At 37.6% G+C, this 27,633-nt stretch overlaps 1 protein-coding gene across 2 annotated transcripts in view; it reads left to right on the top strand.

Annotated features, from left to right (window-relative positions):
* Window positions 1–27,633, top strand: part of LOC120527411 — a 183,769-nt gene that overhangs the window by 137,804 nt on the left and 18,332 nt on the right. For both annotated transcript variants that reach the window (XM_039750795.1, XM_039750794.1), the window contains 2 exons: window positions 11,268–11,344; window positions 13,310–13,426. In XM_039750795.1, coding sequence (XP_039606729.1) covers window positions 11,268–11,344; window positions 13,310–13,426 — 194 coding nt within the window. The remainder of the gene's footprint in view (window positions 1–11,267; window positions 11,345–13,309; window positions 13,427–27,633) is intronic.

The raw sequence follows: 27,633 nt of genomic DNA, 5'->3' as shown, positions 1-27,633 counted from the left end.
GGGCTATAGCGCAGGGGGAGGATGAAAAAAATTAAAAGTGCTCACTTTGACTTAAGGCAGAAGCGCAGTCAGCGCCTCAAAGGCCGGCACAGCTATGCGCGCTGGCTGCTCGACTTTTGCTGGGCAGGAGACCACAGTTTTGCAGACACGCTCATGATATCAAAAGTCTCAGCGCTTTTGTAGGTCATTCATATATTATATATATAGCAAAATCCCCGCTACCGCAGCGGAGAAGTAGTGTGTTAAAGAAGTAATGAAAAAGAAAAGGAAACATTTTAATAATAACGTAACATGATTGACATTGTCATGAGTGTTGCTGTCATATATATGCCTGCCTAAATAAGTCACCCTCGCTTTGCTCTTACTTTATTTACCGCTCATTTAATCATGGCTATTGGCGGAAAAATTATAAAATGGAAGGAGGATGGCTTTACCAAAACAATTATTGATGGCGAATCGATTATTCATAAAGCTTGAATTGGTGATGTTTTTCTGTGTTAACCTCATATTTTTTCAGACTTCTTCTCAAACTAAGGTGGTGCGAGGGTAAAATGAATCGGGATGCGCTGATCAATGTAATCGTGTACCAGGAAATCATGCATTGACAAAAGCTCCCCTTTGCTTGTAATGCAAAGTGTGATTAAATGCATTATTTTTAACGTTATGGAGCACATGCATCAAGCTTCTCAGCTGTGCTTGTGCTAAGAAAAGGAAAGATTTTAAAAATAACGTAACACGATTGTCAATGTGACCTTTTGTAAGTAGTGCCTGGAGGATTCAGTGTGGAGAAACTCTAGAGACAGCGTGTGTATTAACTTGTGGATTTTTCTGTGAGTATTTGGTGGCAGTCTGACGAAGTTGCTTCGAAAGACGGCATTAGCCGCGAGCTCAGCTCAGACCGAAATTAGATGAATGGGAGGGGAGATGATGACGTGACTCCCCCACCCGCCTTTAACTGTCAATCCCCACAAACACAGTCTCGGAATTTGCATAAGCACACCCCTTCACCTACAATTTTAACTTAGTTACAAAGTGATCAAAACTCTCGCTTATATCCCGCGTCCTCTCATTAAACTTGTATCCCGCATTACCTGTGGGCATGTGAAACGCCAGCGGTAGCCTGTCTATGAACTTAATTTAAAGTTTAGGTTTACACCTTGCTTTCTTTCCGAGGCAGCAACACTCATGAATATGGTAGTATATGTCACTCGCTTGCTTCTTATTGTTTTTCGCTGCCTTCTCAATTATATAATGCATGTTTTCTTAAGCGCTTTTTGGAGGTCTTCCTGGTTTTCTACGCACTGCATTGACAATCAGTTCACGTGATTACGTGGGAGGCGTGATGATGTCACACGAAACTCCGCCCCGCCATTCCAGCTCAACTCCATTACAGTTAATGGAGAAAAATACCTTCCAGTTATGACCATTAGGCGTAGAATTTCGAAATGAAACCTGCCCAACTTTTGTAAGTAAGCTGTAAGGAATGAGCCTGCCAAATTTCAGCCTTCTATCTACACGGGAAGTTGGAGAATTAGTGATGAGTGAGCTTTGCCTTTTATTAGTATAGATTAGGAGTACAACTAAAACGTAGCTACAAAAAAAACAAATTTAAAAAGAGATTTTTTAGGTGTTTTTAAAAATTATCAACAGTGTTAGCGTGGTGTATGTCTGTTGGTAAAATATTCCAGCAGAAGGTCCTCTCTCCACTTCTTTTATGCTTATCTCTTGGAATACAGTAGACCCCCGCGGAGTCACGGTTCAGGGTTCACGGATTTGGTCATTCCCGGATATTTCCTTAGAACCTAACTATTAATTGTTAGCAGAAAGGGCAAATATCCTCCACTATTTTTTATGGCTTTTTTTGTGGCAATACTGTGCTGTAGGGAGAACAGGAAGCAACCAATGAGGGAAACGTGGTTTGGGGATGGTGAAAGTAGCCAATCCGAGAGTTATTCATTAATCCTTGCTGCTGATTGATTGTTGCCCTGTGACGCGACTCCAGCTGAGTGTCCTCGTGTTTTCCATTTTGTTATTGTATTCATTTTGTTATTCTTAAACACACACGATGTCACCAAATCGCCCTGCACCTTCTAAGGCTTCTGACACTGAGCCTAAGTGCCAGAAGAAGTTTAAAACACTCCCGGAGAAGGTTGAACTACTGGATTTGCTACGGGAACTAAAAAGTTATGCTGCAGTAGGGAGCCACTATGGCATTAATGAAAGCACCACACACTACATAAAGAAGAATGAAGCAGCGATCTGGTGTACCGTATCTGTAAGTTTCTCTGATAGTACCAAAGGGATAACGACCATTAGGAATAAAAATATTGTCAGGATGGAATCTGCCTTGGCATTGTGGATCACCGACTGCAGGAAGAAGAACATCCCCTTGGACGGTAACATCATCCATGAGAAAGCATGGAAATTGTACCATCAGTTCGCTACAGGAGACAATGTAGCAACTTCCCATCACAATGTTCCTGAAGCCTATAAAGAAAAGCCAGCACGAAACCCCACCAGAAGAAGACCCATCCAAAGATATGACTCCTCCTGAAGTGCCTAAAAAAGAGGTGCCACCCGAGGAGTTTTAAATCCTCTGCATCGTACTGCACAGCTACTTCATCATCAATATCATTCATCATTGGTGAGTACCCATACATTTTACTGTATTTTAATTAAATGAAATTATTATGTATTTACTTTGTAACAAAGAAAATGACAGCGCATACCAAAGAAAACACGCTTGCATGAATTACAGTACGTATAGCGGTAACATCAGTCTTTTAGATTCTAGCACCGCGGGAGACATAGCAGTACAGTAGTGTACAGTAGACGGGTTTACCTTTACATTCTGTTTTTAGGTAATGTATTAAGGTAATTTTTTAGGTATTTTATTAAGCTTAGATTGCATTGAAATTAAAGTGCTTTGGGGGCATATTGTATTTAGGGTTTAAACTATAAAAATAGGCATTTAAAAGGCATTTTTTTAACCACATCTAAAAGTTGCGGTTTTTCACAATTCACGGGTGCTCTAGGAACGTAACCCCCACGGATTTTTGGGGTGTACTGTAATAAGCAGACTGCTATTAAGGCTGAGCTTATGACCTGGAATGTAGGGGAACAGACATTCCAAAACACAGGATGGAGCAAGATTATTTAAGGCCTTATATACCATTAGTAATATTTTATAATCAACTAGCAAAATACCCGCGCTTCACAGCAGAGAAGTAGTGTGCTAAGGAAGTTATGAAAAAGAAAAGGAAACCCTTTTAAAAAATAACATAACATTATTGTCAATGTAATTGTTTTGTGACTTTTATGAGTGTTGCTGTCATCAAGGATTTGATTATCATTATTTCTTTCAATCAGGTTCGTATTTGGAGGATGTGTTGTGTTCAAGTTACATTCCGTGTTTGCCAACCGTTATAAAGATAACAGGTTTCATTCATCGAAGTGTTCACTACCCAAATCGGTACTCGTGAATCTAAGATGTTTAACAGGCATTCCCGGTATTAGGTTGTGGATTTGCCTGCGAATATTTAGCGGCAGCGTGTCTATGAACTTAATTTAAACTTAAGCTTTACACTTTGCTTTCCTATTGATATATCTACAAAGGCTTGTTCAGATTCAGAGGGTTGTTCCTTTCTTACTGCATCAATAAACAGCTCGTCTTCCTCTTTATCTGAGACATCACACACTGCATGCACAGGTTTACCTTTCCCAGTCTTACAAACTTTAGCGAAGTGGTTTAATTTACCACATTTTTTACACTGTCTTCCATTAGCTGGACATTGACTTTTTCCACCATGTGCTTTGTTTCCGCAGTAGCTGCACTTATGAATATGCTTGTATGCGTCACTCACTTCATATTCTTTTGCTGCTTTCTCAATTGTGTAATGCGTTTTTTGTTCAGCTTTCTTTGGAGCTCTTGCTTGTTGTCTGCATACTGCATTCTCAGTCAGCCGCTTGAAGTACATGCATCGAAGGTTCTCAGCTGTGCTTGTGCTATCTAGTGCGATCTTGCGATGTCCACGGCTTTATTTAATGTTAGCTTAGACCCGGCACTTAAAAGTTTCTGTTGCACTTTTGCTGAGTTTGTGCCAAATACTATTCTATCCCTGACCATATCATCTTCGTTTGCACTGTCTTCCTTTAGCTGGACATTGACATTTCCACCGTGTACTTTGTTTCCGCAGTAGCTGCACTTATGAATATGCTTGTATGCATCACTCGCTTCATATTCTTTTGCTGCCTTCTCAATTGTGTAATGCGTTTTTTGTTCAGCACTCTTTGGAGTTTTTGCTTGTTGTCTGCGTACTGCACTCACAGTCTGTTCACGTGAGCCGCTCGGAGTACATGCATCGAAGGAAGGGAATCGAGAGACCGGAGTGACGGACGGCCTTATATGGGCAGGCAGTCAATTACGTGGGAGGCTTGCTGATGGAGGACGCAACTCCGCCTTACACGGCAACCGAGCTGCAGGCTATGGACGTATATATGTACTGTGACGGACAGCCGGGTCCCATGCCCGGCCGGGACGCCTCTGATGCATACGTCCGGGGGAGCCATCATGGACTTTGCAATACCTCCCCCGGGGCGCTTGGGGGCAGTCTCCCTGGCACTGGATTCCTCCTCAATCTCCCCCGTGGCTCCATGGGACATGGAGTCCACCACAGCAGCCCGGTTGGGAGATGGGGTGGCCGCTAGGGGGTGCTGCAGAGTTCCAGCCACCACACTGGGCGGTTTATCAGCCCCACCCGGAGGTGCAATTAAGACCAGCTGGTCAGGCACCTGGATCACTTCCGGGTGGGGCATAAAAGGGCCTGCCTCCCAGCAATCGAGGCCAGAATCGGGAGGAAGAGGACGAGGTTGCCTGGGAGGAGTGGTGGAGCAGGAAAGTTTGGTTTTGTGTTGGTTTGGTGCTTGGTTTGGTGCTTGGGACTGTGTTTGGGCTGTGTGGCACGGGGAAGACGTGTCACACGGCTGAAGAAAAAAGAAATAAAAACATTTGAGTGTGAACACGTGCCTCTGCCTATTCTATGCCGGGTCGGGCGCTATAAAGCGCTTGTTTACAGTACGTAAAGTAGGATTCAGTTATGGGTATGGGTAACCAATTTAAATATACTGAGAAGGTTGGCATCCTTCAACATCTGCAGTAAGATGCTGCAGATGTTCTACCAGACGGTTGTGGCGAGTGCCCTCTTCTACGCAGTGGTGTGCTGGGGCGGCAGCATAAAGATGAAAGACGCCTCACGCCTGGACAAACTTGTTAAGAAGGCAGGCTCCATTGTAGGATTAAAGTTGGACAGTTTAACATCTGTGGCAGAGCGACGGGCACTAAGCAAACTCCTGTCAATCATGAAGAATCCACTGCATCCACTTAACAGTGTCATCTCCAGACAGAGGAGTAGCTTCAGTGACAGACTTTTGTCACTGTCCTGTTCCACTGACAGACTAAAGAGATCGTTCCTCCCCCACACTATGCGACTCTTGAATTCCACCCGGGGGAGTAAATGCGAACATTAATTTATTTTAATTCTTTTCATTTTTATTACTATTTAATTTAATATTGTTTCTTTGTATCAGTATACTGCTGCTGGTTTATGTGAATTTCCCCTTGGGATTAATAAAGTATCTATCTATCTATCTATTATAAAACTGTATAGATGTGCTCAGATTTCCTTTTGCTGTTTAAGATTTTTGCTGCTGCATTCTCAACTAATTTATTCCGATTGAGGTCCTTTCTTTGGTAATCCTGTTGTAGGAGTGCATTTCGGTAATCTAGTAGACTAACAACAAAAATGTGAATTAATTTCCTAATTAATAATTATTAGAGGTCTGGCTTTTGTAATGTTCCTTAAATGGAAAAACATAGTCCTAGTAAGTTTAGGTCAGAATCCATGATTACATCTACATTCTTTACTGCCACCTTGACTTTTAATGCTAAAAATTTTTTTTCTTTCTTTACCTTGAGAAAATCACTAATTATTCATGTAGAGATACAAGTAAGAGGTGCCAAAAGGTCAGAGCATCTGTTTCATCAGGTGGTATACATACGTTAATTTTTGTGTAATCTGCCTAGGTTTGGTACTTGTGTTTCAATACAGTCTGTCCTAATGAAGAGTGGAAAACAGTAGACCAAGAATGATATAGCAGAATGAGAACACTAGCCAACCATAAACTTAAATAGGGTGTTTTTTTAATAACAGGATTTGACTGAGTTAGCTTATCTGCCTGACACGCTTTACATCTGATTATTTTTTGGCTTCTGTTTAAAGAAAAAGAAACAAGTGTCTGGGCTGTGTTTCCCGAAAACAATGAATTATTTGTGATAAACAAGCAGCTTGAAGATTCATATGGTGTACAATCTATTTTTTGTTTGTATCTTCAAAGTCCTCCTCAATCACCTACTGTATGTACAAGAATGCATAAGTTCTACTTGGTTAATTCCTCCCCGATGTCGCTTACAACAAAGGAATATAGGTCAGTTGAAAAGCAGCCTATTGGTGGTAATATCATTTTATGTTTTTATTATTGGTCCTTTAGTCTAATGTTCTAAACTTGTGAAAAATAATATGAAGTAAACATGCTATAATAATTTAAAAAGCAAATACAACAAAGTGTATATACAGTAAATTTAGGCATAAATGTGTATTGGTTCTGTGACAAGCACAAAAGAAATGCATGCCATAAAAAGAAAAGCACAATGACATCAATTTGAGATGGCATACACGACCTTTCCAACAGCGAGGTAAAATTTGGATGATATAATGAAGTGAATAAGACTGCACATCACAGCTTATTTTACTATCTTTCAGATACCCAGATACAACTTAGATAGGCTGCTATTAATTTAATGACTGATATAAATTAAATAAAGTTAACCAATTTCATTGTGCATTAAAATTGCTGTACTCTTTTAGATGGTGCAGTGTGTGAAGTACAAAATGTAGAATATAGAGAACAAACATAAAAAGAACTAAAGTGCATTTTCTGTATAGTTATGCCTGAATCTTGCTTTCCAAATGTTGCAAATTCATTGATGTGCTCTCTTGTTTTAGACATCCACCACCAAAATTGTTGTTTCTTGCCTTTTCATTAGTCACCTGTATGTTCAAGGCAGAGAACCTTTATGTGGCAGGTGTAACAAGGCTGCAAGAGGGGTTAGGTTTATGAATCATTATCAGGTTTAGCCCACTGGTTTTAATTTAAATAATGCTGTTTTTTGTTAGTTGGTGGTCAGACACATAGAGTGTAGTGGATATTCTTCTGGGTGGACTTACTTTATAAACATGTCAACCCCATTTTCTATTCTTCATTTTTCTTTCTTCCCACTTTTCCACATAACTGTTTGCAACACGTAGAACACCTCAATGAAAGTAAAAAAGCAGCAGCTACCTTAGAACACCATGTTTTAAAGAGTATAGTAGAATTAACTGATAAGTTTGGAATTATTGACCATCTAAATTTACTTTAAACAAATGTAACAATTTGTCTTTAACATGTCATAGGTTGAATGCTTTATTTACTCTTATCATAAAAATAAAGTTTCAAGTGTACTGTGCATCTCAATATTGTAAGTGTTCAGAGAGCTGTTAACCTGACTTTAACATATCCTGTGTGGTGACTGTTGACTGTGGCTATAGTTGGTGCAAGAGGGACCCATTTAAGGATAATTTGGTGATTAAAGTCTGGGACGGACAGCCTGCAGATTACAAAGAACATTATATGCTACTTTAGGTAAGGTTGATCTACTGCAGAAAATATCATCATGACCTTTCTTCCTTCCGTCATGGATATGTCCATGAAGTACTGTATCTGTAAAACTACCGGCATTGTGAGGTATTCCTCCAACAATCTCTTTTCTCTGCTCAAGCTCCTGAAAATAGTGTTACCCTCTTCCTGCATAGGCCCCATTATCACGGGCTGTTATCCACTTATTCTTCTGTTATACATTTCTTTTTATCACTAATTGCTGTTTGTCTACTGTATGTGATTTTTGTAGATGATGTTCCTTGTTCTACATTCCCTTTTGTGAAACTACCCACCCCTCTATATTGTTATATTGCCATAGTTATTGTCTAAATATTGCACTGTGGCCCTGGGAAACACTGTTTCCTACCACTGTATAAAATATCAGGCTATGCGTAAAGAAGGTATGTCATTAAGGTCCACTTGATGTCAATTTTTAAAAGAAAATGGGGGTGGGGTGTGGTTGAATGTTGGCAGTAGATCCCACAATGCCAAGAAGAACTCATTAGGAAGGCTGTTCTGACTCAGCAGCATTTTATAGTTCATATCTGTTGAAGCTTCTTTTGTTCAAAAAGTGTTAATGTTGTGTTTAGCCAAGCAAGTCTCTTATGTTATCCAGCTGGCTATACATTTCAGCACTCCAGATGTACTGTGTATATACACTAGTTGAAATGCCCAGGTATATTTGTTGATCAGGTTAATGAAAGAAAGGAAAGGTTTGTGTTTTTAAATGGTAACCATGCTGTTCTTGCTAGTTATCCTATCTGTCATCCGTACAGCATCTCTTTCAATGTCCCTGCTCTCATGTGTTGAGAATTTGTTCTGTTTGTGTCCAGTTGGATTCCAGAATTGCGGTATTTCCCTGCCGAGCTGTAACCATGAATGCTGCCATGTCTGACTCATGCTCTTAGTGCTTAAATTATGAAAACTCACTGACAAAGCAGGAGTTAAACAACAACCCTTTGATTTTCCTATGTGTTGCACTTCACTTCCACTCTTGATCAAGCCTCACGAGCACCCCTCTGCAAAAGTACACCACATTATTTTTTATATTATGATAGACAGAAGCAGCATATCATGTTTTCCAGCTAAGTAATGTTAACCTCTTGTGATTTTGTCTGCTAGTCTGGCTTCAGTCTTTTGGAATATCCCGCTTGCTGTGATGCAGCAGGTAGCACAGGTGTGCAAACACAAAAAAATAACTGGGACACACCCAGTTTTGAGTTCCAAAGTAGTCTGTCTTTTCTGTATGATCGTAGAGAGCAACTATGCAAAATCTGGTCCAGATCAGTCAAAGTATGTAGGATTGTGTAGGGAGATGAGACAGACATTCTATTATTTAGATAGATGGATGGATGCTGGAATAAGTCGAAGATACCTGTGTGCAACTTAATTACATTTTTGTTTGGCTTTTGTGATTGGTTAAAGATATGGAAAGGTTAACATGACTAACAATTTTCATTTTTCATAAACAGAACTTTATTTGTTCTCCAGGAGAAATGTAACTTTTTACAGCTCTTTGCAGTAAAGTAAAGCTGTTTAACTAAATTAATACATAAATAGGTAAGTAAGTAATTATACACAGACCCGAATGACTATGAAGCAAGAAAATTAAAAAGAAAAAAGTTACAACTTGGCTATCACAATCAAAATGAGGCATTTTTCAGACAAATTGCTGTTGGTATAAAGGAGCTCCAGTAGCATTTCTTGATGCACTTCTGCTGCATAAAATGTTGGCTGAAAGTACTCGGTGTTAATGTTTCAGAGAGAGGGTGTGCAGCTTTTTTCATAATGTTTTAATTCTCCCCATTGCTACTACCTACATCGGGTCCACAGTGTATCCTATAACTGACCTTGCCCTTTTAATTAGCCTGTTGATTTGTGTGCATTTCTTGAAGTTATGTTACCAGCCAGGCACACCACAGCAGGGAAAATTAAACTTGCAGTCACAGAGTTATAGAAGACTAGATGTGTAAGCCCATGCTGTAAAATGCACGGGGTCCTAGAAACTATGGAAATCATCAGAAAAAAATTGAAATGTAGAGATGTCAGGTGATTAACAGGAACTATTCTGGGCATCTCCTAGGAGGTTTCGTTTTGCTGGCATGCTCACATTGTTTATGCATTAGCGGCTAAGCAACTGTGTTTCTACTGAGGTTTCGTTTTGCGGACGTGATCACCTTGCTTGTGTATTTGCAGCGGGAGGAAAAGTAAAAGGGATACCGTTTTGCCGATCCATCTGCATATCTCTTGAGTTTACCCCTTAACAAGGATGGTTGGATGCTATTGAAGGCACTGGTGAAATCAAAAAACATAATCCCCACAGTGCTGCCAGCTTTGACCAGGTGAGAACTAGCCTTGTGGACTAGATAGATAATTGCATCCTCCACTCCAGTCTTTGTCTGATAGGCAAAACGTCTATCAAATAAATACAATCTGTACTACAAAAACTTTACATGCCAAGTATGTTGTGCACCTTTCTCGACTTATCAGTCCTGTGAGACTATACCCTTGTTTATTATGCTTCTGCTGTTGTATGCATCTGAATTACCCTATGAGATCAATAAAGCTAATCTAATATTACAAAATAAAAATTTCACTGATCTGCATTAATTTGCAGATGTGAAAAATTTCAGGTAAGGTGACCTGGGTTCGCTTCCCGGGTCCTCCTTGCGTGAAGTTTTCATGATCTCCCCGTGTCTGCGCGGGCTTCCTCCAGGTGCTCTGGTTTCCTCCCACAGTCCAAAGACATGCAGGTTAGGTGCATTGGTGACCCTAAATTGTCCCTAGTGTGTGCTTGGTGTGTGGTTGTGTGCGCGCACTGCAGTGGGATGCCGCTCTGTCCGGGATTTGTCCCTGCCTTTCTCACTGTGTTGGCTAGGATTGGCTCCAGCAGACCCACGTGACCTTGTGTTAGGATATAGTGGGTTGGATGATTGATGGAAAATTTCAGGTTGTTTTGTAAATAAGTATTTCTGTACCTTTCACAACTTAATAAGTGGCATCCCTCGAAGCAAAAGATGTGTATGCAAAATCTACAGCAGATTATAGACATTCAGAAGTTCCAGAAGTATAGATTTTATATGTGTGCATCAGTCATGGGGTTTGTGTAGCACATGGTTTGGTTTATTGTGAAAAAGTAACATATTCTAAACCATGTACAATGTAAAAGTGTGTTTCAAATGGTTCTGCTAGACATTCCTCAAAAGTGATTCACAAAATTTTTAGGATCTATTTAACCTGCCACTTTGTTTTAAGCTCTTTTTAGTTTGAAGGCAATACCTCAAAAAGTAGCTACATTCAACAAAGACTAACTGTGTAATTGACTTAAAATGAAAAAAAAAATGTATTAAATGTGTTTAAATTTTTTTTTTTTGCGGCACATCTGTATTTCTGATTTTTTTTTTTTTTTTCTCCATACCTGTATTGTTCGTCCATGTTTTTGATTTTGAGTTGACTTTTACAACGTTTCTTTGCAGTTCTGCATTTTAACCAATGTTTTGTTTTATGTTTAGCATTATGAGACAAAGTAGTGGGGTTGCCCCTCAAGAGTCTGTTCTGTTCCTAAGCAGTGGTGGTGGAGAGCGTGAAGGTATTTTTTTATAGTATAACAAAACTTACTGTTAAGCGTGCAATTTGTTTTCCTTAATGTTTATTTAGCAAAAAAAGTGTGCACTTTTTGAGTTATATTCAGAGAAAACAATGCAGGTTCTGGGCTTGTTAATGGAAGTATACTGTATAAATGTGAGTTTCTACAGTGACATACAAAGCTTTAGGCATCCTTGACTAAAATGTCTGTTACTATGAGTAGTTAAACAAGCAGAAGATGAACTGATTATCAAAAGGCATAAAGTTAAAGATGACACATTAATCCACCTTTCAAAGATACGAAATACCAAAAAAAGGGCCGGAAGGAAAAGTTTGGGCACCTGACATTGTCAGTACTTAGTAAAACCCTTATAAATGCTTTTTGTAGCCAACTAAGAGTCTTTCAATTCTTACTTGGGGTATTTTCACCCATTCATCCTTGTAAAAGGCTTGTAATTAGGCGAGATTCTTGGGCTGTGTTTCATGCACTGCTCTTTGGAGATCCATCCAATAATGTTTAGGTTGGGGGACTGTGAGATCCATGGAAAAACTGGCAGCTTCAGTTTCACATTATCCTGGTGTAGGACCTATCCTCTTTAAATTCATCTTTTTTTATAGATGGTGTGATGTTTTCCTCCAAAATTTGTTGGTATTTAATTGAATCCATTCTTCACTCTACCAATGATATGTTTCCTGTGCCACTGGCTGCAACATTAGCCCAAAACATGATTAATCCACCTCCATGCTTAGTAGTTGGAGAGGTGTTCGTTTCCTGGAATTCGGCACCCTTTTTTCATCAAACATACTTTTGCACATTGTGGCCAAAAAGTTCTAATTTGATTTCATCAGTCCACAGGACTTGGTCCAAAATGCATCAGGCTTGTTTAAAATTTGCAAACGTCAGGCGCTGAATTTTGTGGCCAGGACGCAGGACGGGTTTTCTTTTGCTGACTCTACCGTGAAGGTCATATTTTTTCAGGTGTCACTGCACAGAAGAAAAGGGCACCGCCACAGGGGGTTTAGTTTGCCTTTCTAAAAATCCAGCAAGCAGTAAGTTTCACATAAGTTTTCTTGGTCTTCCAGACCTCAACTTGACCTGTACTATTTCTGTTAGCTGCCATTTCTTAATAACATTACGAACTGTTACCTAAAAACTCTTTGGTATATCCTTGTTGCCTTCTCCTACTTCATGAACATCAGTTATTTTATTTTTTAGAGTGCTAGGCAGCTGGCTGCTGATTGTTGGGGCAAGGTTTGAGGAGTCAGAGAATTTATATAGCTTTGCAGTTTGTATCATCTGGGGTTTCCTAATGATGATTGTTTAAAAGCCATAGCCCTAATGAGCTTAAGGGCTAAGACCTCAAATATCTTAGGGTGCCCAATCATTTGCATGGTCCTCCTTTTCTTTTTTCATTGTACAAATGTACACAACAAAAACATTACATTAACTTTGCATAAAATGCTGAAAAGAAATGTGTCATCTTTAACTTTGTGCCTTTTTGTAATCAGTTCATTTTCTGCTCACTTAAATATTCACAGTAAGACATGTTAAGCAAGGATGCCAAATTATTTTGCATGTCATTGTACATGCAATAAAGTAAATTTATATACATTCATACAGTAAACATACAAAACTTGCTCAGTTGTTAAGTTTCACTTGAAAAATGCATGCATGAATCATAAAAATAACTGAAATCAGTAACAGACTGCTGCAGTATTTTTCATTTCAGTGTATTACTGATGCAAAAAGAACTTGTTCAAGTTTTCTTGATGTTTGTACTGTTTTTAAACATGTTTGCTAGGATATATATGTCATTCATTTTATTAGTACTTTTAACATAAAAAATGTTCTCCTTGGTAACCAGCAGTCTGTTGTCTGAGTAGGAAAACAAGTTTTAGGAGTCTGTGAATTTTAACTTATTTTTAATTTAGTGCAAAATTTCTAATTAAGTGTATTTTTTTACTTTAGAAGAAGAATTTGCTTTGGATTTGACTGGCCATAATCCACAGTTTAAATCGGACAGCTTCAGTGACACTGAGAAACAGCAGCTTCTCTGCTGGCTTCAAGGTGCATTTAGAACCTACGGTAATATATTCTGTTTTTCTTACAGTATTTGCATTAGTAGTTTAAACATGCAGTTATTGCTGATCACAAATATTTCACAGTTTGTGCCTGGTACGTAAAACTCCAGAAGCACGATTATTAGTGTAACAAATTGAACATATGAACACAGGTTTGCTCTACTTATGTACAGAAACTTTTTAAAAACATGATTTTGGATGTACAGTTGTGTGAAAAACTATTTGCCCCCTTCCTGATTTCTTATTCTTTTGCGTGTTTGTCACGCAAAATGTTTCTCATCATCAAACACATTTAACCATTAGTCAAATATAACACAAGTAAACACAAAATGCAGTTTTTAAATGATGGTTTTTATTATTTAGGGAGAAAAAATCCAAACCTACATGGCCCTGTGTGAAAAAGTAATTGCCCCTTGTTAAAAATAACCTAACTGTGGTGTATCACACCTGAGTTCAATTTCCGTAGCCACCCCCAGGCCTGATTACTGCCACACCTGTTTCAATCAAGAAATCACTTAAATAGGAGCTGCCTGATACAGAGAAGTAGACCAAAAGCACCTCAAAAGCTACACATCATGCCAAGATCCAAAGAAATTCAGGAACAAATGAGAACTGAAGTAATTGAAATCTATCAGTCTGGTAAAGGTTATAAAGCCATTTTTAAAGCTTTGGGACTCCAGCGAACCACAGTGAGAGCCATTATCCACAAATAGCAAAAACATGGAACAGTGGTGAACCTTCCCAGGAGTGGCCGGCCGACCAAAATTACCCCAAGAGCGCAGAGACGACTCATCCGAGAGGTCACAAAAGACCCCAGGACAACGTCTAAAGAACTGCAGGCCTCACTTGCCTCAATTAAGGTGAGTGTTCACGACTCCACCATACGAAAGAGACTGGGCAAAAACGGCCTGCATGGCAGATTTCCAAGACGCAAACCACTGTTAAGCAAAAAGAACATTAGGGCTCATCTCAATTTTGCTAAGAAACATCTCAATGATTGCCAAGACTTTTGGGAAAATACCTTGTGGACTGATGAGACAAAAGTTGAACTTTTTGGAAGGCAAATGTCCTGTTACATCTGGCGTAAAAGGAACACAGCATTTCAGAAAAAGAATATCATACCAACAGTAAAATATGGTGGTGGTAGTGTGATGGTCTGGGGTTGTTTTGCTGCTTCAGGACCTGGAAGGCTTGCTGTGATAGATGAAACCATGAATTCTACTGTCTACCAAAAAATCCTGAAGGAGAATGTCCGGCCATCTGTTCGTCAACTCAAGCTGAAGCGATCTTGGGTGCTGCAACAGGACAACGACCCAAAACACACCAGCAAATCACCTCTGAATGGCTGAAGAAAAACAAAATGAAGACTTTGGAGTGGCCTAGTCAAAGTCCTGACCTGAATCCAATTGAGATGCTATGGCATGACCTTAAAAAGGCAGTTCATGCTAGAAAATCCTCAAATAAAGCTGAATTTACAACAATTCTGCAAAGATGAGTGGGCCAAAATTCCTCCAGAGCGCTGTAAAAGACTCATTGCAAGTTATCGCAAAATGCTTGATTGCAGTTATTGCTGCTAAGGATGGCCCAACCAGTTATTAGGTTCAGGGGGCAATTACTTTTTCACACAGGGCCATGTAGGTTTGGATTTCTTTTTCCCCCTTAAATAATAAAAACCATCATTTAAAAACTGCATTTTGTGTTTATTTGTGTTATATTTGACTAATGGTTAAATGTGTTTGATGATCAGAAACATTTTGCGTGACAAACATGCAAAAGAATAAGAAATCAGGAAGGGGGCAAATAGTTTTTCACACCACTGTACATCCAAAATCATGTTTTTAAAAAGTTTCTGCACATATTTAGGCTTCTACCCCAATATGCATTACTTAAAAATTCAAGCAGTTAAGTTATTGATATGACTCATGAACGATGTGCAACATGCTTGCAGACATCTGTGTTTTTTTTTTGTATATAATTTTGTTATTTCTGTTGGTTGTGTAGTCAGGAGTTAATGAGTATTTAGTATTAAGTTTAAACATCCAAATCACGCAATTAACAACTTTTATAAATACCGAGTTACTGTCATTATGTCATTGTCAGACGTTACAACTAGCTTGATTCAACTAGTAATTGGTCAAAGAGAGCCAGAAAATGGTGAAAGGGTATGCGTCCAGGTGAGAGACCAACACTGTGGCTACGTACCTACTCTGCCCAGTGTATTTCTGACCAGCATGTAGTTGCTGGATTATGAACTAGACAGCATACAGGCAAGATTTTCAGAAACTTTTTGGTTTTTTTGTTTCTGAGAAACGTGGATAACTTAATGAGACACCAGATGCTGCAGTACATCCAGGTGGTTCTACTGCATTTCTTCTGAGGAATTTCTCGTGTTTTTCTGATTGCTCTTTATATTTCTCCGCAAACTAACACAAACAGTGTTTGATTTGTACAACATTATTACAGAATACAAACATTTGCATCTTTAGGGATTATTTATTGTTTCAGGGGAGATAAACAAAGCAAATTTAAGTAATGTCTAAATATAACCAGCATGTCATCTTCCACATGAAGGGTGCTGATATTCTCTACTACTGCCACACTGTGATAAATGATGTTTACTGCCTGCTACTGTGTCGCCACCAATGACAACCTGATTACATGTCAGTACTATTCTTTCCAATTTACCAGTGGAGATTAGAACATGAAGATATGACAAGAAAAGTGGTATAGTGCTGGACTAAAAATGCATAGGTTTAACTGCAAGACTGCTTTGATTGTGTAAACTGGGACATGATTATAGACTCCTCATCAAATATGGATCCTTATGCAGACATTGTAACGGGATTTTTTGAAAAATTTGTGGGCATCTTTGTGCTGGAGAGGACAATGTGAATTTTTTCTAATAAGTAACCATTGATCACTACAAACTTGAGCAATTTACTAAAAGCCTGCAGCAATGCATCTCGAAACACAGACTTGGAAACATACAAAAAGTGTGAATACCAACTCATAAAAGCAATGAAACTGTCTAAATATAGCTACGGGTTTTAAGTACAGTAGAGGTAGAATTTAGCAGCATATCGGCAGAAACCTGGGCACAGTTAGGGAATGCTTATGGACTAGAAAGAAAAAAACATAATCCAGTATTATCTTCATTTTCACTTCAAGACCAACTTAATGTTTTCTTTACCCGTTTTGATCAGTACAACAAGCTGCCCACCATCTGATTGCCTGTAGCACCACATGAAGCAGCCTTCTTTGTTTCTGCACGTGACAAAAGGAGCACTTTTAAAGTCTTGCAGTCCAAATGGAATTTCAAGGTGTCATTTAAAAACCTATAGCAAGCAATTAGCTGACTTCTTCAGTACCTTCTCTAATATTTCACTCAGGGCATCCTTTGTCTCCATGTGCATCAAAAAGATCGCAATTATCCCTGTGCCTAAGAAAACAAAAGTGGTCTGTTTAAATGATTATAGACCAGTGGCACTCATTAAAGTGTTGATGAGGTGTTCTGAGAGACTGCAGTTAGGACACATTGAAGAGAATTTTCCAGAGATACTGGATGACTTGCAGTTTGCATATTTCCACAACCTGTGCATAGAGATTGACATATTCCTTACATTTCATACCTTACTGGCACAGCTAGATAATAAAAACTGTTGTGCTAGTGTCCTGTTTATACTCTACAGCTCATCATTTAACAATATTGTACCATTGAAGCTGACCAACAAATTCTTTAATTTAGGACCTGGATTTTGGACATCCTCTATTTTATTCCTTAATTAGTCACTCCATAGGATAGTGTGCCGAGTCCCACCTGTATTCTTTGTTCACCTACGACTTTGTGGGCGGACACAGCTCCAGCTCTATCATTATAATTGCCAATGTCACCACCAACATAGGCATAATCGTTAACAATGATAAGAGCGTTTATAGAAAAGAGGTCTATCTGATGGTTCAGTGGTACCTGGACAATACTTTCACCCTTAATGTCAGCAAATCCAAGGAGATTGTCATAGACTTCAAAAAGCAGAAGGCAGAGCTTCTATATTGAAGGTTGATGCTATTGAAAGGTTGAGCGGCTTTAAATTTTTTGGAGTGATCATCACTGACAAACTGAAGTGGCACAACACATTTTGACCTTTGTCAAAAGGCTTACTTACCAATGCTCCTACTTCCTCAGATGTCTGAGAGCAGCTCTCATTTTTACATCTATTAGCTTAATGGTGAAGACTCTCTTCACTTGGTTACATCACATCATTTTGTAACACCTGCTCTGCTCAAATCGTAACAAACTGCAGAGGGTGGTGAAGGCCCAGAATATTGCCCATATAACACTGAACTGAATTAAGAATGAATTTTCCATGATGAATGAATGGTAAATGTTAACTTTTTATATTAACAAATGAATACATTTGAATTTTCTAGCATTTTAGGCCATTGACCATAAATTTTCAAAATACGTACACATACAATAACAAATATTCTCATTCTTTTAAAAAACTTAGCTAACTTCATTTTTATAGGTGAATCACAGAAACCAAATTAGGTTGCAGGCTGTAGTCTGCACATTGTTCAATAATGTTTTTATTGTATAGTCCTTGAATGGAGCAATATATCCAATATATAGTTAAATTTTATAAATCCTATTAATTTAAACAGTTTTAACTATCAGGAGTACACATATAATATGTAATGAAACATACAGTGCATCTGGAAAGTATTCACAGCGCATCACTTTTTCCACATTTTGTTATGTTACAGCCTTATTCCAAAGTGGATTAAATAAATTTTTTTCCTCAGAATTCTACACACAACACCCCATAATGACAACGTGAAAAAAGTTTACTTGAGGTTTTTGCAAATTTATTAAAAATAATAAAACTGAGAAATCACATGTACATAAGTATTCACAGCCTTTGCTCAATACTTTGTCGATGCACCTTTGGCAGCAATTACAGCCTCAAGTCTTTTTGAATATGATGCCACAAGCTTGGCACACCTATCCTTTCTCTTTTCTCTTTGCAGCACCTCTCTAGCTCCATCAGGAAGGTTCTTCTCTCGCCACAGAGGACCTCTGGAGCTCTGACAGAGTGACCATCGGGTTCTTGGCCACCTCCCTGACTAAGGCCCTTCTCCCCCGATCGCTCAGTTTAGATGGTCGGCCAGCTCTAGAAAGAGTCCTGGTGGTTTCGAACTTCTTCCATTTACGGATGGTGGAGGCCATCCAATTAAGCTTCAGAAACATCTCAAGGATGATCAGGGGAAACAGGATGCACCCGAGCTCAATTTTGAGCTTCATAGCAAAGGCTGTGAATACTTATGTACATGTGCTTTCTCATTTTTTTTTTTTTATTTTTAATAAATTTGCAAAAACCTCAAGTAAACATTTTTCATGTTGTCATTATGGGGTATTGTGTGTAGAATTCTGAGGAAAAATATGAATCCATTTTGGAATAAGACTGTAACATAACTTTCACTAATGACTTTGATCTGAAGACTGAGTACAGTACAGCAATTAAAATAAGTAGAGTAGAAGAGCGTGAGAAGTAAATGAGACAATCGATAGAGTATAGACACAATATACTGCCTATATAGGAACAATGGATGTTGGAAATAGTGGAAAGATATGGGGTGTGTTGTGCCTTTTTTTCCTAAAAGGATAAAAAGAATGTCTGTGCAGAATCCTAATAAACATGTCTGGCTTAATTTTTTTCTTGATGCCTTTAGCCTCAACAAAATGTGAAATTTTTACTGAGAATATGAATATGGATTACATGTTCTGGTCAAAACCTGACTTATTCATAGTAAATCAGAAGGGAAGGTTTTTTTGTTTAAAAAAAACTTGGAACATTATCAAAAATAAATTAATAAAAATATATTGACAAAGAAAAGTTTGCAAAACTGCACAATAGTGCAAGGTTGGACAATTCGGTAGTCCAGACAATAATTCCAGACAACCAAACTTCAGACTTAAAAAGCCTGGAAGACTACCAGATGTTTCAAGCATTTGGTCTATGCTGTATTTTCCTAATCAGAAACAAACTGATAAAATCGAAGCCCCAACTCAAGTACAATCTTAATATGAGTGTCACTCTTAAAAACTATAGTGCGCTGGACTGTCTGGGTTATCCTTATGGCATGAAGCCTGCATGCAGACCTCACTTATGGCAGCCTGTTTGACTAGTTGATATTCCTGTAGTCAGTACGTCAGAGGGGACTGGGCGGTCTCGTGGTCTGGAACCCCTACAGATTTTTTTTTTTTTCTCCAGCCTTTGGAGTTTTTTTTTGTTTGTTTGTTTTTTCTGTCTACCCTGGCCATCGGACCTTACTTATTCTATGTTAATTAATGTTGACTTATGTTTATTTTTTATTGGGTCTTCTATTTTTCTATTCATTTTGTAAAGCACTTTGAGCTACATTTTTTTGTATGAAAATGTGCTATATAAATAAATGTTGATTGATTGATTGATAGCGTTTGGTCAGTGTCACATACCTAAACATTTCACAGCAGAGGAATTGGTGACAACATAATGATAACAATATACATAAAAAAACAAGTTTTCAGAAGCTGGAAGAGCTTTTTCAGCAGTTTAAATACAGAGGATAATCTGCAAAGTAGTGATGACTGCTGTACTATAATGTTTGCAGAGAACATCAAGAAAGCACAATAACATTAGACTTTTTGTTATACTAGTCAGCCTGCAAGAGCTAGAAAATACAGATGTAGTGCTTAGTCATTTCATGAAATGTACAACTTGAAGACAAAAATGTAAACTGATGCAACCGGTAACTCTTCAACTGACAGCTGAAAAATATTGCCTAAAATATTCAACAGCTTATTGATCATATGTGATGGCTTGAATGTTCCAAAAATGCTTCTGTCACAGATTTTCAATGTTTCAGCCTGAAGGAGGTTATAACTTTGTGAAATTAGAGGGCCATACACCATTATAAACAGATCTTGCTTTATGCAGTCGCAATAAGGACACAAGAGGAAAATCATACAACCAATTTGTACTCTTGGCACATAACAGAAATAAACACCTTACTCTCTGGAAGTTATTAAATTCTTCTTTACTGTTAGTCCTAACACTTCAGAGTGTGAATATGCTTTTTCAGGCCTGCATCTCATCTAACCAACATGAGGACCTGCTTAATGGTCCAAGTGTGACAAATGTCAATTCAGCTGTGGACACAGATCACTGCATGGTCAACTTAATATGTATGACACTGTAAATGATGTATTGCAGTTCAGAATAATCCCAAAAATCAAACTGATGATGTTTTTGACAGTTAGTGAGGACTAAATTAGGTTTGAAAAGAAAATTTGAGAATACAACATTAATGCAGTATTCCAGTTCATTTTTTCATTTTTCATAATATATTTTTGTGTGCATTGGAGTAAGATCACACATCAGCATGACATAATCCTTTAAAAATCATCAATTTTTTTATGTTCTCTTCCAAGATGCCAGTTACATTTATATTATGGTAGAAGATGGCATTCTATGCAATCGTGTACAATAAACCTTTAAAAGTGAACTCTGCTGTAAAAGGTTGCAGGTAACTGTCCAACTTATATATAAAGTTGGGCTACTGTATCCAGCAGGAGGGCATTTGCTCCCTGGGATTGTGTTCTTTCTTGAATGCAGGATATATTCAAGCCTTATACCCATCCTTTTTGTAACCATGGTGGAAATAATCAGATGAGAGAAATAGTGTACAAAAAGAGTTACATGTATTTAACTTCCTTTAAAATGTAGCTTCCACCCCAAAATACAATTGTTGTATAAACATTTATACATACATATCCAGGCCAGAGAGAAGCTTTTGGAACAGTACATTACCATCCAGTTCCTCAGTGAGGAATGCTGATAAATGTACATCTTCCAATCTGGTAGAATGTAAGGCAGTATTTGAATGACTTCTAGTTTCTCAGTAATTCATTTCCAACATAAATACTCGCATATTTGCATATTCATTGAGTGTTTTTAAGGAAACTTGCCAGGTGTAAGTTATGTATGGACTGTATTCTTCTGAGATCCAGCTAGCACACAGTGCACCTTCTCAAATCATTCATGGCCTCTGCCTGAAAATAACTATCCCTGGGATTGGTCACTGATAGGACTTTGAATAGAGGACAGGGCCCCTGGCTATTATGACCAACTAGGTTGACTAGCCTGGTTGTGTTCTATTCCTCCTTTTTATGTACATCTTTTCTCAGGTTCTCAATGTCAGCTGATTTGAATTATTTTAGCTATCAAATAAATAAAAATAAATAATCTTCACAAATCACAGTGGCACACTTCAAACCTATTACTACAACTACCAGGTTTGCAAATTTTGTAGCCCAGCAGATTTATTTACAATTTATTCACACTTGCAGCGTTTGGAATTCCTGAAAACACACTTGGCTCAATAAAGCAGAAATTGAAGCTGTATCCAACTAAGAAGACATTTCCTTAAAAAGAAGGTCCTTCAAAATGATGTACAGCCAATAAGGAGACTTGTGAAGGAAGCTTCTTTGAAGCAAATACTTGCCTTGAAGGATCTTCAGAACTCGGCGGCCACCATCCAGATCATCAATCGTAGCATTTCCATCACATGCTGTTGGATTGCTAAATTATGGATGATACATGGACTGACCTCCTGCTGACAAATCATCTGCTGTATTATAATCACTGTGTCACTTATTATATGTCCTAATTTTTAGACTTTGTTTCATCTATATGTCATGTACTGCATTTGTTTTCTCTCGCACCCCCATATGTGTTTTTGAGTTGTTCCGTGACATAGCTGTTTTGTGAGTGTGAATATAGTGCAAACCCAGCCCTCTACCCCCAGCTTTGAAAGAAGAACTTCTTTCTTGTACAGTTATACAAGAATGTGCAGAATAACAATAAAGTGAATCTCAAATTACCCCACGTAATAGTGCAATATAATCTAAGCAATATGCAGGAAAAATTAAACCAAAAAAAAAGGTAATTGTAATAATTGGTAATAAGTAGTCAAGTTGTAGTTTGTCTGACCTTGTCCAGGACATTTTGTTGAAATAGTAAAACTACAATACAACCTGCTATACAGTATCTACAGGGATTGCAGAGTGAATTAAACTATTTATGAACTTGAAAAATTATTAATACATGGAGGAAGCAAATGTCAACTTTTCTGTGGATATGATTTGGTCGCTGTCTATAGAGGCAGACCTATCAGCAATATTTCAGAACACAAAGGTCCATCACCCAGAGAACCTTTTTGTTATGTTGTATAACTGATTTAAGGTTCAACCTAGTCTCCTATGAGACTTCCTAAGGAAAAAGTTACGTTGTGGTTCCCAAGTCCTTCTATGCTTTAAGTTAGTTTTCCAGATACATACATTGCTTTAATTCCAACTTTCAGAAATGTCAGATATTTGTATATAATGTAAGTTTACCCACACTGTTTGAAGATATGACACTGCAAGTAAGTTAAAGCACAAATAACTATAAAAAAAAGACTACTTCTTCAGTGGGCTTAAACTACTGTACTAACCACATTTTGTAATTTTACATTAAGCAAGTCAGCAGTATTTCTAAAGGCAGTACAGTGAGAGAGAGGAGAGGCAGGGAGCATGCACTGATACAGTGCGTTGTCGCACCCACCACATGACGAATCACCTAAGAATCCCAAATTAGGACCCTTACATGGCTGCAGATTAATGTCATACCCAGGATGGAGCAATTGTAGGTTACTCATGGGCCCAACGGAGTGGAATCACTTATGGCAGTTAAGGGAACTGTGGTATAATATATAAAAACAATTTAAAAATGTATTTTCTTCTTGGAGCTTTTATAAAGAGACCTTACAGTATGTGACACTGAGATTAGTGTACTTTATTAATTTGGCTTTGACCTCATTTGTTAAAAGGCACTTTAAATAAATCTGCATTTTGACAAGTGCCATTGAAGTGGAAACTGGCAGAGTTCGTGGTAAGTGAATGTAATTTATCATAAAATTTCCTAAACAATTTTCTGGTAAGCAAACTCAAAATAGTGCTGCTATCATATTTTTTTAATTTATTCTAGGTGAGGTCTTATGACTTACTCTTCAGAAATAACTGTCTTAAAAAAAAACCTAAAGGCATCTGTCAACATTTATAAACTTTACAGATATCATATAAGAGTTTGACTATGTTAGGTTTGGTATATTTTATTATCCCAGAGGAAAATTTGTTTGCAGCAAGAATGTAGAAACATAAAGTACTTTTATTATAGTCTGATCACCTACACCCAAGATTGTTTTATGTAAGAATACCTTATTCTAACAGTAAGAATTAATTGGAGCTCTTTCAGTAAATCAGTTTCTTTTAATGTACTAACCAATGGCAACAACTGAAACTTCAGAAACAGGATGACTACTATCTGATATGATTATGATACAAGGCGATGTAATTTTATTACTCATTTTTCTAATTTAAATTAGAAAGTTTTATTTAATATTCAGATCCCCAACATACAAAAGAACAGATTGAATAAAAGACCTGTAAAAGATTAACACAGTTTTGTCAACTAAAAAAAAAAAAAATTTCATAGTGCAGCACCATCTTTACAGTCTACATTTTTATTTTTCTGAAAAAAAAGAGAAGAGTAAGGGCGACATCAAGGATACAACTGTTGATTTGGTTTCAGATATTATGAACCTGTAATAGGAGCAATCCTACAGCATAATAAAATCGTGAACATTTCAATAACTGTTCCCCCTTTAATGTGTAAAGGATTAGCAGATTTTAATATGGTTCTTTTTCACTCTGGAAGCAATTTTTATGATGAGTAAGAGTTGGAGACTTACAACAGCCTTGCGGTGACCCCATGAGTGAATGGAGATCGTCAGAGAAGTTTCCATCCATGCACAACCCAGGCTGAAGCCACCCATATTAAGGTCCAAACACAAATGTTAAGCTTCTCATCTAAAATGTGAGGCGCAATAGTGTTAGAACAAGGTGATAAGTCAACATAACACAATGTGTGGGTTCTGTAATCTTCCAAGTGCTACTTTGGAAGAATCAGAAGTGTAGCTGTGTCATTTTTTAGCCCCACTTGCACTTAATAATAATCGGTGAACATCCATATACAGTTAGTCTTTGACTTACGACCGTTACTGCATCTCACATTGAGATGTGGTGTTTTGAGACAGTGGAACTGGAAATTAGAGGGAATTCTCTGATGTGAAGGCATCAAAGCTGACACGCAAACGTGGGTGAATTGGCACGCCTTTATTTGAAAGCTAACAGTGTCATATTGTGGTGAACCTGACTGAGAGAATAAATCGGTAAAAACAAAAAAAGGTAACTTTTACAAGTATCATAAATTTCAACAGGATGTTACAGACTCAAAGCAAATTTATGTTTTTATTATATAATAGTAACTAGCAGAATACCCGCGCTTCGCAGCGGAGAAGTAATGTGTTAAAGAAATTATGAAAAAGAAAAGGAAACATTTTAAAAATAACGTAAGATGATTGTTAATGTAATTGTTTTGTCATTGATATGAGTAGTGTTGTCATATCTATCTATCTATATCTATCTATCTATATATATATATATATATATATATATATATATATATATATATATATATATATATATATATATATATAGCAAAATAACCGAGCTTGGCAGCGGAGAAGTAAAAAGAAAAGGAAACATTTTAATAATAACGTAACATGATTGACAATGTAATTGTTTTGTCATTGTCATGAGTGTTGCTGGCATATATATATATATATATACACACACAGACACACACATATATAAACATATATATACACATCATATATATATATACACATATATATACACACATACATATATACATATATATATACACACATATATATACATATATATATACACACATATACATATCTACATATATACTGTATATACACATATATATACAAATCTACATATATATCTACATATATATATTAGGGGTGGGACTCGATTAAAAAAATTAATCCAATTAATTAGAGGCTGTGTAATAATTAATCTTGATTAATCGCACATGTAAATTTGCCCCAAATCGCAAATTTTTTTTTTTTTTATTTAAAAGGGTTTTAGTGGGCGACAGAATCAAATAAAAGACATGGACATGAATATTGTAAACTCAAGCTCTTTTAATTTCTGGGAAAAAAAAAATGCTTTTAAACTGCATTTGAATTCAAAACAGAAACAAAAATATCATCCCTGGTTAAAATTGGGCAGACTTAAAAATAAAGTGGTAGTTTAAGTACCTTAAGTACATTTTCAGAATGGTAGTGTCTTTAAATGATAATAACCAAAATTTCAACATAAAGTGCAGTTGTTCTTCTTAAAAAAATAAGTCAGAAACATAAAAGGTAATTTGACCAACTTAATCTTTAAACTCTGAGTAACCTTAGCCAAAATTATTTTGTACATTAGGCTAAAACAGTGTGATCATTGAACATTTTGTAATTAGATGTAATTAGAATTACTAACAGTCACGGAAGTCCAATGATCCCCAGTAAGAGCCACAAAGTCCGCTTTCTGTAATACATCTAATTTTGCTTGCTTTTCAGTGTGCACAAAACCATGCTTTTATCAAGGCTTCGCTCGGGTAGTCTTTTGAAATGAAATTTTCCTCCGATCAGTCGTAGGAACGCGCTTTATTTCGACTCTAACATGCTTGTCTATTTGAGAGTATGTAGATCGGGGTATATACAGTGGTGTGAAAAACTATTTGCCCCCTTCCTGATTTCTTATTCTTTTGCATGTTTGTCACACAAAATGTTTCTGATCATCAAACACATTTAACCATTAGTCAAATATAACACAAGTAAACACAAAATGCAGTTTTGAAATGATGGTTTTTATTATTTAGGGGAAAAAAAAAATCCAAACTTACATGGCCCTGTGTGAAAAAGTAATTGCCCCCGAAACCTAATAACTGGTTTAGCCACCCTTAGCAGCAATAACTGCAGTCAAGCGTTTGTGATAACTTGCAATGAGTCTTTTACAGCGCTCTGGAGGAATTTTGGCCCACTCATCTTTGCAGAATTGTTGTAATTCAGCTTTATTTGAGGGTTTTCTAGCATGAACCGCCTTTTTAAGGTCATGCCATAGCATCTCAATTGGATTCAGGTCAGGACTTTGACTAGGCCACTCCAAAGTCTTCATTTTGTTTTTCTTCAGCCATTCAGAGGTGGATTTGCTGGTGTGTTTTGGGTCATTGTCCTGTTGCAGCACCCAAGATCGCTTCAGCTTGAGTTGACGAACAGATGGCCAGACATTCTCCTTCAGGATTTTTTGGTAGACAGTAAAATTCATGGTTCCATCTATCACAGCAAGCCTTCCAGGTCCTGAAGCAGCAAAACAACCCCAGACCATCACACTACCACCACCATATTTTACTGTTGGTATGATGTTCTTTTCTGAAATGCTGTGTTCCTTTTACGCCAGATGTAACAGGACATTTGCCTTCCAAAAGTTCAACTTTTGTCTCATCAGTCCACAAGGTATTTTCCCAAAAGTCTTGGCAATCATTGACATGTTTCTTAGCAAAATTGAGACGAGCCCTAATGTTCTTTTTGCTTAACAGTGGTTTGCGTCTTGGAAATCTGCCATGCAGGTCATTTTTGCCCAGTCTCTTTCTTATGGTGGAGTTGTGAACACTGACTTTAATTGAGGCAAGTGAGGCCTGCAGTTCTTTAGACGTTGTCCTGGGGTCTTTTGTGACCTCTCGGATGAGTCGCTCTGCGCTCTTGGGGTAATTTTGGTCGGCCGCCATTCCTGGGAAGGTTCACCACTGTTCCATGTTTTTGCCATTTGTGGATAATGGCTCTCACTGTGGTTCGCTGGAGTCCCAAAGCTTTAGAAATGGCTTTATAACCTTTACCAGACTGATAGATCTCAATTACTTCTGTTCTCATTTGTTCCTGAATTTCTTTGGATCTTGGCATGATGTCTAGCTTTTGAGGTGCTTTTGGTCAACTTCTCTGTGTCAGGCAGCTCCTATTTAAGTGATTTCTTGATTGAAACAGGTGTGGCAGTAATCAGGCCTGGGGGTGGCTACGGAAATTGAACTCAGGTGTGATACACCACAGTTAGGTTATTTTTGAACAAGGGGCAATTACTTTTTCACACAGGGCCATGTAGGTTTGGATTTTTTTCTCCTAAATAATAAAACCATCATTTAAAACTGCATTTTGTGT

Source organism: Polypterus senegalus, chromosome 4 (genome assembly GCF_016835505.1).
Source record: "Polypterus senegalus isolate Bchr_013 chromosome 4, ASM1683550v1, whole genome shotgun sequence".
NCBI lineage: Eukaryota > Metazoa > Chordata > Cladistia > Polypteriformes > Polypteridae > Polypterus > Polypterus senegalus.
This window is presented reverse-complemented; position numbering and strand designations above follow the sequence as displayed.